Genomic DNA, 15,943 nt, shown 5'->3' on the forward strand with positions numbered 1-15,943 from the left:
TCCTCCTCTCACTTTCAGGCAACTCTGCATCGGCAAATCGCCAGCTTGATCGCATCAACATGCCTGCTGTCGGAACAACTCAGACACCATTTCTGTCCTTCAAGAATTTTATTTTGGACCTGGTGGACACTCATGACCCATATTCTTTGACCAGATCACTCAGCACACTAAGAATGCCAAATGTTTTACGTGTCTACATGTCTGTTGGTGGCAAGGTGGCTCATTGGTTAGCACTGCTGCCTCACAGCACCGGGGTTCGATTCCAGCCTCAGGCATCTGTCTGTGTGGAGTTTATATGTTCTCCCCATGTCTGTGTGGGTTTCCTCCTGATGCTCTTGTTTCCTCTCATAATCCAAAGATGTGCAGGTTAGGTGAATTGGCTATGCTAAATTGCCCATAGTGTCCAGGGATGTGTAGATTAGGTGCATTTGTAAATATAGAATGGGAGAATGGGTCTGAATGGGTTACTCTTCGTAGCGTCGGTGCGGACTTGTTGGGCTGAAGGGCCTATTTCCACACTGTATGAATTCTATGATAGTCTATGCAGGCTAACTTTGTGCTAACATGGACACATACAACTTATAGATCTTAGTTGCCAACCTCTGCAATTTAATTTGCTTTTTAATGTGGAGGAGAACCAGGTAGCTTATAACAGTGGGAAGCACTGAAATGTCAATGTATCAGTCAGTCGGGGGTGAACATACCACTATATGGCACTGTGCCAAATCAACATCAGAGCTGCAACATGTACAAGCAGCTCATGCAGCAAACACAAGTATGTGTTTCAAGTGAATGGGCATGTCAAAGGGGAAAACTCCTTCGTGGGGTGAAGAGGGACTACGGACATTCAAAGGGTTTATCAAACTACATCGCATGAGGCTCGCCATGGATAGTTCTGCAGGTGTAAGCAGTACAGGTATTCCAATTTGGACAGTCAAGGTGCTTTTGAGGCATCAGTCTGCAATGGGTCAGTGTCTCAGCAATGAGACAAAGGTGAATAGTGAGTATGATGGAAATGGATACAAAAGCAATTAATGGTCATGCGTGGGCAAGAGAGGTCAAGTGAGTAAAGAGTAAAAATGGCACAAAAGATTAATGATCTTGGAAGATGAAATAGCGTGAACCCTTGACAGAGCATGATGTGTGCAATACTGAGAGTTGCAGGGCATGAATGTTGATGAAATGTGTGTGCTGTGGCAAAGTTAGCATGATTGGTGGTCCTGTGAGTGTGATGTAGCAGAGAAAAAATGGTGGTACTTCCCTTTGGAGAGCACTGAAGATCATTGAACTTCTCGCGATTTTGCTGGGAATCTCTCTTAATTCAGGACTAATGCTGCCAGGCTATCTGTATCTGGCATTGACTCTTTGGCACCTTCCTCTCCACTAGCACTTCCACATCCCTGTCCTGGAAGCAGGGAGTGATCGTGCCTTTTCACCTAGACATTTTCAGGGTCATACTCTGCAGTTTGAAAGACCATTCCTGCCCTGTAGCGTTCTGGTGCCAGAGGTTTGTAAACTCAGAGGTCACTTCCATCTCACTCCACATAACTCCATGGGAAATGCTACAAACAGCTCAGTTGCATTCATAATGAATTAAAAGCACAAGATTGAATTAAAACTTTACTCTGGTTTATGGCAGTGTATCAAAGAGATTTTCCTTTGTGTACGAAGTTAGTCAAATTCCGGTTTTGGAATATACTTTATAATTGTGATGTGCACAAAATTTAGTGAGAAGTTGTAACATTGAGAGTCAAAATTCAACATTGAAAAGAATTGGGACAAATTAAGAGGACCCACTGGAGAGTTTATGGATCCAGAATCAATATTGAAAGTTCTCAAGGAAACCCCCTCCCAAGTGTATATCATTATGCCATGGGCCTTGGTGGGTCTGTCCTGTCAGTGGGACAGAACCTACTAGGGATAGTGAATGAAGTGTCTGGACATCATCTGTTAGGTGTGATTCTTATCAGGTTGTTGCTGGTTCTGCTATCCAAGTTTTGGCACAGTCCTCCAGATGTCAGAACTTTGCAAGGATTGACTGGGTCCCATCATCATTGTCAATGGCTTTGTTGACACCAGGTGATCCAACCAATCTTTTTTTTTGAGATTTTGCATCAATTCATTACAACTGATTAGCTTGCTAGATCATTTCAGAGGCTATTTTGCTGCAGTCTGGAGTCACATGTGGCCAGAGCAGGTAAAGGAGGCATATTTACCTTTTCTTCTGGGACATTAGTGAACCAGATAGGCTTTTACAACAATCAACAATGGTTTCATGGTCACCATTAAACTACATTCAAGGTTCGATAACTGAATTCAAATTTCACCATCAGCTATGGTGGGATTTGAACCCGTGTTTACAGAACATTAGTTTTGGTCTCAGGATTACTCTTTAAGTGACAACAGCTACACCTCTGCCTCTCATATAGGATACCCCACTCTGCCTTTAAAGGCCTTGACCTTGGTGATCACTTAATGGCCTCACTATTCGATGTTTCACTCCTCATGGCTTCTTCACCCTCCCACACCACTTCCTGACTGTGACCTCATACAGCTTGCTTTCCTAACCACAAGGGATCCTGCTGAGGCCACTCTCTCATGTTACTATTTATCCTTCTCAATCAGTAACCTAACTCTCTTTCCAGCTCTCCATAAAGAGTAGAGCTCATATCCTTGGTACCATGGCTCAGAAATGGCCAGTAGGCCCTCTTTCATGGAACTGATTAGAACCTGTACAGTGGAGGCCAGCCAGTTCCAAGCTAAAATAACAAGTGGAGCTTTATTTACACTGTTGGACTCCAGTTTGCTTGTTTTAAAGGGATGTATTGACTGAAAGAGTGAGCTACTTTGGACATCTGGTAGTAGACATTCTTCAGCATCACGATTAATGAGGCAATATTGTGCTTTTGACTTCCATTTTAACAATACTTGCTGAACAAGTTTAAAACTGTTTCTAGCATTTCAGGTTTTTCCCCAAGTTTGTTCACCGTGTTCCTGCTTTTTCAGGCCTATCTCCATGGCAATCCCACACAAAATTAACATTCAGCCTGAACTAAAAGGGTGGAAATCTATTTCTTCTTTCTTCTGTAAATATCTTAAATAGATTAAACTCGCTAGTGGGTCCACCTAACTTCAGAAATGCTAGAAAAACCACAACAGAAAAGCACCTACTATTTAAGTCTCAAAAAGTTCTTCATAGTCAGATTATCACATCAAGCAGAGGACAGGATGCTTTACGGTAATCTTGATTGCAGGTAACTGGCAATCTGGGGTGTGCTCCATGCAGGACATTGATGCCCTTGAATTTGGAAAGAAAATCTCATTGTCAAAATCAAAATTGCTGAACATTAACAAAACCTGATGAGCAAGTATTTGATTGAAAGGAATGAAACAATATTATCGCTTTAATTTCCTTGACTTTTTTTTCTAGGTTGGTTGTTTCAAGCCTGCAGCACTGAGGTAACTTTTTTCCTTGTTCTCTTCCTTGATCTTCCAGACACAGGTAATGTATAAATGGATTGAACCCAAACTCTGCAGTGAAGATGCAAAGGGAGCAGTGAAACTTCCTGCGTCGGGAGCCAAGAAGTCATGTCAGCCATGTAACCCAGGCTTTGTCCAAATTAATGGTACTCATAACTGTGAGCCATGTCAGTATGGATTTTACTCAGATGGATCTCAAGGTAAAATGATTGTGTTTGTTTGGGGCATTTTTGGCAAGGATACATGAAATGTACTTTGTGAAAAAATAAACTTGTAAACTTTCTAAAGAGAGTAATGCATTTAGTATGTTTTTACTGGTTAAAATTAAAGGCCTTGAGTGAGTTAAACATCCTTGTAAGCTGCCTATTATGATATAGGAAATGCAGTTTAATAACATTAATTGGATCTATGCATAATGGCGGTAGTATTGACCCAGTAGTGAGTAGAGGACCCCATAGCAGGGACCAAAACATGCAAACTCCTGTGGGGTTGTTTTGTAGGCTTCTGGGGTAGTTGGGGATAGGCTGAATATTTCATTCAAAGGGACATTGTATCTCATTGAAGGACCTGACATTAGGGAGAGGGGACACGGTGAAAACCATCCTCCTATCCATGCTCCCAATTCCCCTCTGTTCACTGCACACAAGAGCCTCACCCTACAACCACCCCCACCTTCCCTTCACCAGTGATCACTCACAGTCTGGGATCTGACCACAATACTTGGCCTGTAGTGAGTGTCATGCCTGTTGTGTCCATGTTATGTGTCACTCTCATACTATTGTAGTAAGTGAGACCAGTTCAATTGACTTGAAAAATCTTGGAAAGATTTAATTAATGGAGAAACTGATCATTTGCAAGTTGCAGAGTGACTCACCTACACATCCTTAATCCAGACAGCTATTTCTTGGATTCCCCATGGTTGTTGATTATGTGGTGTTAACCTAATCTTTGGCTTATTAGTAGCTTTTAAACCACTAACACAATACCCTCTTACTTCCAAGAAACATTTACATGCACCAAAAGTGAAAAGACAGACATATACATTAGATAGTTTCAAAACAATTTTCACAGAAACAAGAATTGAAACATTTTAAGAGTTTAAAGGTCTATGAGTCTACATGACGTGCAGTGGAGTAGCAGGGCTGCGTGCAGGACCTTGCTTGGGCTCACCCACTCCTGTCTGCTTTCTTTCTTTTTTTCTTTTTACTTCTCCTTTTCTTTCATTTTCCCTTTCTTGGAGCCTTTTGTGGTGGGTTAGTTAGCGAGGCAGCTACAAGCAGGCCGTGCACAAAATGGCAGCTTCTCCTCGCAGTTGGAGGCAGAAGCGGATACAGATCCTTATAACAACAGGAGGTGGATGTGGCAGCGGCAGTGGGGGTGTCCTCTTTGTGTTTGAGGCCAGTGGTTGCAGCAGACTTTTCGTGGTGGCAGTGCCAGCAAGGAGACATCTCGAAGGAGGGTGCCGAAGTGGGACTCTTGGTGAGATGGTGCCATCTGCTCTGGCAACAGAGCTAGGGACCTCTGGTTGCAGTAGGGCTGGAGTAGAAACTCCTTACGTGGGCAGGGTGGCAGTTGCAGAGGCGGCAGCGTGGTATGCCCAGAGCTAGAGACGCCTGGTTGTGAGGCAAGTGTGGGCTCAGCACAGGACCTGGCATCGGCAGTGGCATTGGCAATCTAGGCCCAGCAGCAAAGAGCTGGCACCTAAAGAGTGCTGACTTCTATGTTGGTGGGTCCAGCTCAGGTGGCAGAAAGGTGGTGGAGGAGAGGTGATGGCGCAGGCGTGGCTGGTGAGCCGGCTCAGGGCTCTCTTTCAATTATACCTTTTATCCTTTTTATTCTTAGACTATTCAAAATGGTGCCAGATTGTAGCAACTATAGAAGCATCTCACTGAATATTACTGTATTATTCACTGTAAAATGCAAGTGACAATAAATGAATAAATTGTAAATCAGGTGATTTGACAATCCTTCCAGATCTTTTGATGGTGTGGCCTTCCTAAAATCTATACTTCACACTTGGGTTTTTCTCAACTAGCTCTGTGTGCTGGTTTCTTGCATGTTGTTACATTGTTTGATACTTTCATGATGGTTGGAGTCAAATAAATGGGCAGATTCATCCTGAGTGATATCAAGCTTCTTGAATTTTGTTGGAGCTACACTCATCCAGGCAAGTAGGAACTATTCCGTCACACTCCCCACTTGTGCTTTGTAGATGGAGGACAGGCTTTGGGGAAATAGGTGGTGAAATACCTGCCATAGAATTTGCAACTCTGATCTGCACATGTCGCCATTGTACAGTTATGACCTCTCTTTAGGTGCCTAAATAGTCTGAGTATTACACTCAACACCTCTGCCACAGATGACAATTGGAAATTTGGAAAAGTGTTTGATGACCAGAAGAAAAGTTTTCACATGCATGTTGAAAAATGTGTTATGTTTTGAATTAAGGGACTGATGGAATTTCATGAGGGTGTTGTGGTTCTTTGTGTTGATATGATTTGTTACGTCAGCACATCCCAACCTTGTTTCCTTGATTGTTGACCTATGACCAGTATATAGTATCCCATTGTTTTCATTCTATACCCATATCTCTCTGATGCAGTTGTATCAATAAGTCTAGCAAAACGTTTTGAGTATAATCACTTGGGTGAAATGTCATGATATTTGATACATGCAGATAATGATAGTAGTTCCTTCACCTGTTGCTGTGAATGTCACTTTGTAAAGTGCATCTTGTTTTTCATTCCATGTAATTTGTGGTTTGAAGGTATAGCTTTGAATGACAATATATTTAAAATTAATAATACCAACTCCACAATCACTTGCTGCGGAAGTCTCCGGAAACACAACAACAGTTTGTAACTCAAAACAAATAGGAGTGACATGAGTTTGTGTGGCTCCCAATGGTGATAATTAGCATTTTTAAATGCTAATTTGTGACTAGCTTTGTTTAATCTATACATTATCTGTTCCAAATGAATGTTGATGAATTCTGTCAAAAATAAGATACACAAAGATAAGATACAATTTTCTCATGATCAAACTACAGTTCTTTAAGTTATCCTCATGCTGGGACAGCATGGTGTCCTTGTACTGCTTCATGTAGGCAAACGTTAACAAGCAACAATGCTCACTGGCTTTTAAATAATAGTTTATGGGACCGTGTTGCTGCTGAGTTGCAACATTTAACAGCAGTGTACATCAGTGGTTCAAGAGTATTATTCATGATGGTCCAATTATTAATAGACAAAACCCCATGATCAAAATGCACTATGGTTTATAATCTGGATCTGTGGCTCATTCAGTGAAGACTTATAAAATCATATCACTAATATTGTCGGAAAAAGATACATTCTTGAAGATTCTACTCCTCAGATGGAGAAATGGGCAGAGTCACCAGTATTTCCTGATTTTGCCAACAAAGGTCCTGGAAATGTGTATAAGCTGATTCTTTCTGAAGTGCTATCCTAAAAGAAGTGGAATGTGAGGAGACATTTGTAGGTAACTCTATGGAGCACAGTTGGATGCATTACTAAAACAAACTGTAACAGATACAACCGGTTGATTAAATAACTTCCTCATATTTGTTTTTCTGCAGAATGTACTAAGTGTCCTGTTGGCACTGAACCAGTATTGGGATTTGAATACAAATGGTGGAATACTTTGCCAAAAAATATGTTTAGTTCATGTTTCAGTGGAATGAATCAAGACTGTGGAGAAACGCCAGGTAAATAATAAAAATTGTACATCAAATAATATATCATTTACATAATAAATAGTTAAACAAATATTCTGTCTAAACCATTTATGTACCAGTTCCTTCTATGATATATTTTGCTTTTCCATTCAATATGCACAATTAGTACACTTCCAATTATTATTGATCATAACTTGGTCTGTCACATACATTTAAACTTTTAAAAAGTCCTTACTATTTCGTGTGTCACTCCACTAGTTGCCAATAAGATTTATTTGCAGCTTGTCAGCCTTTCCTTTGCATACCTAACTGTGTGATCCTTTTCCTTGATTCCTTCATTACATGTGTGATTTCTTAATTCTGATCCCAGCCTTTGTCAGATAAGATGCTGAAATTTAAGTAAGTGAAAGGTACTAAGCATTTTAAGCCCCCATGACCTTGCTCCTTACCATTTTGTATCTTCTGATCTGAGGGTGCCATCAAAAAGCCCAACCATCAACTTATTCTGGCAGCTCTGCTTTGGTACTTGCTTAGGAACCAACAACAAAATGATATGGAAAGACATTAACTCATAATCATGGCTTCCTTGTCACTGCTTTCGGCAGAAAACTTTTCCACTGCCCCAACCAATCACCACTTTATGCCTCGGCTAAAGCCTTGCAAAGTGGTTGGGAGCTTGGCATTATGAATGTCCTTTGTTCTTTGTTATATATTGGAGCTGTAGAGGGGGTATTGGTACCTATTAGCGTGAATGTACTTTTCTGAGAGTTCAACTGAACATCATGTTTGAGGGAGAAGCTAGTATTTGTCGGATGCTAGATACTTATCCTGTGGAGAAATAGCTGCAATTCTTTTAAAGAAATTTCATTGTTTCAGGATGGGAGGTAGCTGGAGATCACATACATAGTTCGATTGCAAGTGCTGGCAATAATTACTTGTTGCTAATGATGCATGTTCCTGGATTTAGGTAAGAAAAAGTCCTCAAAGCATATTACTTTTATGGCATAAGCAAGGACTTCATGAAGCTATCGGATATCTTTCATGATGATTTTTAATAATCATTTGGTAGATTCTTAAAATCTATGTATTCTTACAATCTTCACTTTCTCCCTTGTATTTTCCTTGACCAAATGACATACTTACTTAATGCTAGCATGCTACTGCAATATGGTTCAGTGCAGTTATCTCCAGGTAGTGTCTCTAATGCTGCTTCTTCGTCCACAAACCAGAAAGTCAGCAGTGTTGGAGAATCTAGTTGTTTTTTTTTGCTCACTCCTGTGCAGACATTTTGTTCAGATCTGATGAAATAACCTAATTTCTAATTATAAATGTAAGGTGAGAGTAGAGGCCGACTTAGGTTTTCTCAGATGACCTTGTTAAGGTATAGGTACAAAAGTAGTGCATTAGCTACATGAATTTAAACAAGTCTCCTTAAATAAAACTTCACTTATTGCAGCAGACGTTTTGATGACAGGGCCCAAATACTAGAAATTTAATTTATTTTGACATAATTATATTTTGATAAGAAAATTTGTGAAAGGGATCTGCATTAATATGACTTCTTTAAGTGTGACAGCATAAAACAGAGAAAATCATCTATTTAAAAAATATATTTATGCATCCCTTCGTCAGACAAGATCAGTGATATCATATTGAATGGTGTGGCAAACTCGACGAGCTATATGCTCTTCTCCTGTTCCTCTTTCTTACCTTCTGATCACATCTGATTAATTTCACAGACCCCCGCAGTCAACAGTAGAGAATCTAGACAATCCAGAAGTTGCTCGGATCACTTTTATCTTTGAGACAATGTGCACTGCAGACTGCGAGTTATATTTCTTGGTGGTAAGTCATGCTGTATTTATTTTTGCCGTGAGATTGAATGGATTTGATATGTGCAGCTTTATGTAAGGTATGGAGGGGGATAAGCTTAATTTATTGAGGACCTTTGAATGAATTTAAATTTCTTACATTGTGCAAGATCTTGAGGATACTTTTTAGCATAATATGTTGAAAGTTAATATTTAAGAACTCAGGCAATTGACCTTCAAATAATCTTTGTAGGATGCCATAATACAAGATACAAATACTTATTTCATATCATAAATGTTTTAACACATCTCAGATGACTTTGAATACATGGGGAGACATGATTGAGTGGAAGTATGTGAAGACCTGTGTTAAAACCAATTAACCCTTAGATTAGATTCCCTACAGTGTGGAAACAGGCCCTTTGGCCCAACTAATCCACACAGACTCTCCAAAGAGAAACCCACCCAGATCCATTTCCCTCTGACTAATGTACCTAACGCTATGGACAATTTAGCATGGCCAATTCACCTGACCTGCACGTCTTTGGACTGTGGGGGGAAACCCATGCAGACACGGGGAGAATGTGCAAACTCCACACAGACAATCGCCTGAGGCTGGAATTGAACCTGGGACCCTGGTGCTATGAGGCAGCAGAGCTAACCACTGTGCCACCTAAGTTAAAGTGTTTATATTAGCTAATTTAACAAAAGGCAAGAAGGACACCATGAATAAATCTGTATGTGAAGATTAGAAACTGGAGGGAAGAAAATTGAGAGAATCTTATGATGAGGTGAGGAGATGGAATTGCTTCCCCTCTTTTTGACACTCGCTTGGTCAGATGCAACAAATACTTTGAATTTGATAATGGCATACAACTTTCATACTTAAATTAAAATGTAATTAACTAGATCAAAATTAAGCAGCCAATTTCTTGAGTGAAAGAAAAATGAATTTTATTACCTTAGAACACAAAAACAGAAAGGCAACATCTCCGAACTGGCTGGTTAGGAAAATAAAAAGTAAATAAAATATATATAAGCACAAGCTGCATCTGCATGGAATTGTGGATAGTGAGTGAATTTCTCTATTCATATTTTTTAAGAAGGTCAGAGCCTCATTCTGTCACAGGTTAGGGCATTCAACATACAATGTAAAAAAATTAAATATGGACAATTATGAGAGCATGTAAACAAAGCTAGTCAAAGTGAATTGGCAAGTTAAGTTTAAGGATAAATGAATAGATACGTAGTGGTAAAAATTTAATGGAACATTTCAGAACACAGAGACTAGATACATTCCAACAAGTACAAGAAATTCCAAGGAACGGACCCATCGTCTATGTTTGACTAGAAAGATTAAGAATGGTACCAAAAAGCACATTAGTGGAAAGGGTGGTCTGAAGATAGGATCAAATATCAAAACCAGCAAAGGTAACAAAAAATTAGTATGATGTGGTGATGCTGGGGTTAGGCTGGAGTAGACAAGGTCAGAAGTCACAGGACACCAGGTGATAGTCCATCAATTTTATTTGAAATCACAGGCTTTCAGACTACTGCCCCTTCAGGTGAAGTGAAGAAGGGCATACAGGCACAGAATTTATAGGCAGAGAGATTAATGGGCAGAGAGATCAAAAGGTCATACAAATGTTGCGAGTGGAGTATCGAATAATAAGTCTCTGCAGGTGATCAAAAGTGTTAGACGGTTAAGTAAAGTGTCAGTTGCTGAATAGTAAATGTAGGAGATTATCTATAGTCCAGGTAATTGAAGCAGAGAGATAATTACAAAAAATTAAAAATAAGATGTTGCTGGAGACAAATAGCTGGAATAACATGACAGATATAAGAGTCTCATGACAAGGGTCTAACCAAGTAACAAGTAAATTAATAAGAAAGGAAAAATAGAGCACAAGAGAAAATTAGCCTGAAATATAAAAACAGATAGTAAGAGTTTCTATAATTTTATTTTAAGAAAAGTTAATAAAGTGAGCATTAGTCCTATAGAAAGCGAGTCTGGAAAATTAATCCTTGAAAATAAGGAGGTAGCAGATCAATTGAACAGGTATTTTGCATTGGTCTTTAATATCGAGGATACAAATAACATCCCAGAAGCAGCAATAATTCAGGAAATAGAAAGGAGGGAGGAATTTAGGAAAATCAGAATCACCAGAGAAGTGATATTGAATAAATTTTTGGATCTGCGGGCACACAAGTGCCTGGACTTCATCCTAAAGTCTTAAAAAAGAAAGATAGTTGATGTATTTGTTTTAATTTTCCAAACCTCTCTTGATCTACGGATAGTCCCATTAGATTGGAAGATAACAAAATGTAGCTCCTTCATTCAAAAGAGGAGGGAGACAGAGGGCAAGAATCTTCAGGCTGCCAAAGGGAAAATAGAAGAAGCTATTATTAAAGAAATTAGAGCTGGACATTTACATAAGTTCAGGGTAATCAGGCAGAGTCCATATTGTTTTATGTAAGGGAAATCATGTTGCCCAATCTGTTGGAATTATTTCAAGTGATAACATATGCTGTGGAAAAGAGAAACAGGTGGATGCACTGTATTTAGATTTCCAAAAGGTATTTAAGAAAATGCCACATTAAGGCTTGTTGCTCAAAAAGCTTATGGTGTATGATAGAATGACATGGATAGAAGATTCATCGGCTAAAAGAAAGCAGAAAGTTGGCATAAATGGGTTTTTAATGTTTGCAAAATGTGTAGTTGGAAAAATGAGTAGTCTGCCACTGGATCAGTCAACTGGGACGTCAACTGTTTATAATTTAAATAAATTACTTGAATGAAGGGACATAAGGATTGGTTGGCAAATGCTCTGTTGACACAAAATCAGTAGGAAAGTAACTTGTAAAGAGGATGTAAAAAAGCTACAAAGAGTTAGATTGGTTAAATGAATGTGCATAAGTGTGAAATTGTCCATTTTGGCAGGAATTATTCAACAAATATTTCCTAATGGCAAGAGATTGAGGAGCTCTGAGATGCAGAGAGATCTTGATGTCCTTATGTTAGTATGGAAGAATAACAAGTAATTGGGAAAGCTATAGAATGTTATAATTTATCATTTCTCCATTATGAGGAACTGAACACAAATGTAGGGAGGTTGACTTAAGGGCAGCATGGTGTCTCAGTGGTTAGCACTGCTGTCTCAGCACCAGGGATCTGGATTTGATGCCACCTTCGGGTGACTGTTTGTGTGGAGTTTGTGTCTGCTTGAGTTTCCTCCATGTGCTGCAGTTTCCTCCCATAGTCCAAAGATGTGCCGGTTAGATGGACTGGCCATGCTGAATTGCCCAGGGTGTCGAGGGATGCACAGGCTAGGTGGATTAACCCCATGGAAATGCAGCGTTACAGGGATTGGGTTTGTCTGGGTGGAATGCTCATTTGGAGGGTCAGTATGAACTCAATGGGCCAAATGGCCTGCTTGCACTCTGTAGGGATTCTATGACTTAAGTTATATAATATTGCTGAGACCATATGTGGAGTATTGTATATGGTATTTATGGAAAGATATATTGTTTTGGAAGCAGTTCAAAGAAGGTTTACTAATATTGGCAATGAGTGGATTGTCTTATGAGTAAGGGTGGTCAGGCTAGGCTTGTATCTACTGGAGTTTAGAAGAGTAAGACGTAACTTGTTTGAACCATATAAGATCCTGACAGGTCTTGATATGGGAGATATTGAAGCATGTTTTCTCTGATGGAAAAATGAAGAACTAAGGGGTCATTGGTCAAAAATCAGGGATTGCCATTTAAAAAAGATACAAGATTACTTTTTTACTCTTAGTAGGTCGGGAATCTTTTGAAATCTTTCCCCAAGATGATTGTGGAATATTTTTATTGAATATTTTTAAGGCAGATAGATAGATTTTTGTTAAACAAGAGAATAAAAGGTAATCAGGTATATGCAAGAATATAGATTTGAGGTAAAAATCAGATCAGCCATGATCTTATTGGTTCATTTCAACCCACCTCACAACTCTGCACCCCCCACCCCATTTATCTGCAGCTCTCCTTACATCCACCCCCAGTCCCGAAGAAGAGTTACACCCAAAACGTTGACTTCTCTACCCCCTGATGCTGGCTGGCTTGCTGTGTTCTTCCAGCCTCCTGCTTGTCTACCATGACGTTATTGTGTGGCAAAGCAAGCTTGAGGAGTTGATTGAACCACTCTGAATCTGTATTTGTAATTTTATACACTCCAGTCTTACCTTAGATCTAATCCAATCTAATCTTTAACTGTAACATCTATTGAGGTGTCCACGCCGCCAGTGCAAATATATTCCTTTGTGTGGAGGCATGGCAAGTTACTTTTCTTTGAGACAGACCGATGGTACTTAGTAGTCAAGAGTGTGGTGCTGGAAAAGCACCAGCAGGTCAGGCAGCATCCAAGGAGCAGGAAAATTGATGTTTTGAGTACGCAGACATGAGCTTAGACATGCTTTTACTCCCTAAAACAAAATGTGAACAAGTAGTGCTATAAGACAAAGCAGGACAAAGGGAGACCATGTACCACGACAATAAATATTTATTACACTTTGTATCATGGGACAATTCAGCCAAATGGAACAGCTTTTTTGGAGCTTTTCTTCGTGTTGCAATCCTAAAATAATCTGCAAATATTTCAGGGACCTACTAGAGAAAATACAAGATCAGTGGAAGTCTGGAATGGCTCCAGGGAAAAGCAGTCCTACACATATGTGATTGAAAGAAATACATCACTTGTTTTTATGTGGGCATTCCAGCGCACTGCTTCATTTGAACAGGTATACCTTTACAGAGCAATGACTACTCCATTTTCTACACAATTTCATTTTTATGATATATTAATAATTAATATTATGTTGGATCTGATATATTAATAATTGCATTTTCTTATACATGCTGCATCTAATGTGTAGAAATTAAGTTGTGAGGTTTTTAGTAGATCAGTTTTCAGTACATCACTAAGGACATAAAGAAGGGAACTAGCCTATGTTCCAGTTTCCTCAGGCTTTGGTTGATTATCCTGCATTCTAATTATCTTTTGCCAGATCAACTGACATATGCTAATAAGATTCTCAGAAATTTCAGCATAAATTGGTATCAGTAGACATTGGTGTAAATTTTGACCTAAGTTATCTCAAGCAAATTCCAGCCCGTAGATTCTACCTGTTTTAGGACTCTTGTCATCTTCTCGGGAACTTACTTTCAAGCATGAGAAATAAGCCATGCTACTGATTTTTTCGATGAAACCATGAGCTGAATTTTATGTCGAATGAGTGGATGCCCTGGATAGATGCCAATACAGGTAACTTCACAGTGATGTAATAACTGTGGTGATGTTAATTATGGCAAGACAACATTTGCACCCTCATCTAGGAAGACGTCCTTACGAGAAAACCAGCTACTTAGATTAGATTACATTACATTACAGTGTGGAAACAGGCCCTTCGGCCCAACAAGTCCACACCGACCCGCCGAAGCGTAACCCACCTATTCCCCTACATTTACCCCTTACCTAACACTATGGGCAATTTAGCACGGCCAATTCACCTGACCTGCACATCTTTTGGACTGTGGGAGGAAACCGCAGCACCCGGAGGAAACCCACGCAGACACGGGGAGAACGTGCAAACTCCACACAGTCAGTCGCCTGAGGCAGGAATTGAACCCGGGTCTCTGGTGCTGTGAGGCAGCAGTGCTAACCACTGTGCCACCATGCCGTCCACAGATGTTGGCAGCTATTTGGTCTCAGGAGTACCAATGGCCATAATGACCATTGTTAGAACTGCAGCCAGTTCCCCAAGAATGTTCAATGCTAGAGCCAGAGACAAGGTAAGTGGGAGAAGTAATGCCTGGCCCAGGCTGACAGGTCAAGAAAGGGCAGTTCAATGGTAGCGATACGCACAGGGCAGTGGGAAGGGGAAATGTGGGATTGTCTAGACCTCCAGGGAGCCCATATCAAAGGCACATCACTATCCCCTGAATCAGCTACAGCAGTACCTCCCCCTCCCTGCCCAACCCTTTGAAAAATTGCGATGAGATAGGTACTAGAAAATGCTCCCCATCATATTTGCATGCTCTGCCCTCTGGACTCAGAGGGCAGTGTGTAATTCCAAAGACATGGATGTGGATTCGTGTTTATGAACATAATTGCTTTCCGTAAGATTTATGGTCATGTTCCACCCTTGAGAGTGGCTGATTAGTTTTCAAAGCCAAATGCAGGGTGTCTGTGACCATTTGAACAGCTGTGCTCTTCTACTGCAAAGTTTTATTCTAAACACTAATGTCATATTAAAAAAAAGTAAGGATATCTTATGAAAAACTTTCACAGAGCATCTTGACTTTGAGTATGGAATTCAACTCTGCATGTGTTGCTCTGTATATATAGAAATCTTTTGCATTTGGGCTAGCATGCTACATCAGGAACATTGGTTCTCTCTATCTATATATGTGGTATCATTATTTGTCATTCCAGCATCCAACATATATGTCAAAGTTAGGACTGTCTCCAACTTCTACAAGATCCAAGAAGGTGGTAATGGTCAGGCCTATTTGTTTCCAGTTGCATTCCTGTCTGGCAAGCTTATAATATCAGCATGATCTCTTTTAAAAACTGACATTGTTCAATATCAGATTTTTATTTTGAGGATTAGATTTTTATTTAGAATGAATAAGATTTACATTTATTTTTAATAAACGTTTTTTGGACATGGGTCCTTACTAACTCTACAAGTGATTCTGGCAGAAAATATAGGATAACAAACTATTCAATTTATTAATGTTTCCACTGATCTCAGCAGCTGAAATCTACATGGGATGAAAGAAGGGACATTTTGTGAATCTTCTAGGGTCAAAAAGTAGGGACAAATTTTCTTGATTTTCTTTTTGTTCTCACATTTTTACTAAACCATTTCAAAATCAGTACCTCAGATACAGATATATGCAGGGCAATTTAACCTTG

At 39.7% G+C, this 15,943-nt stretch overlaps 1 protein-coding gene across 1 annotated transcript in view; it reads left to right on the forward strand.

Moving 5' to 3' along the window:
- Positions 1-15,943, forward strand: part of elapor1 (endosome-lysosome associated apoptosis and autophagy regulator 1) — a 132,756-nt gene that overhangs the window by 75,124 nt on the left and 41,689 nt on the right. The window contains exons 9-13 of the mRNA XM_043716712.2: positions 3,497-3,680; positions 7,079-7,207; positions 8,054-8,144; positions 8,917-9,022; positions 13,626-13,763. Of these exons, the coding sequence (XP_043572647.1) occupies positions 3,497-3,680; positions 7,079-7,207; positions 8,054-8,144; positions 8,917-9,022; positions 13,626-13,763 (648 nt within the window). The remainder of the gene's footprint in view (positions 1-3,496; positions 3,681-7,078; positions 7,208-8,053; positions 8,145-8,916; positions 9,023-13,625; positions 13,764-15,943) is intronic.

The sequence above is a fragment of the Chiloscyllium plagiosum genome, unplaced genomic scaffold (genome assembly GCF_037043375.1).
Source record: "Chiloscyllium plagiosum isolate Xiang-an unplaced genomic scaffold, Cpla_swu_hap1 HiC_scaffold_26, whole genome shotgun sequence".
Classification (NCBI taxonomy): Eukaryota; Metazoa; Chordata; class Chondrichthyes; order Orectolobiformes; family Hemiscylliidae; genus Chiloscyllium; species Chiloscyllium plagiosum.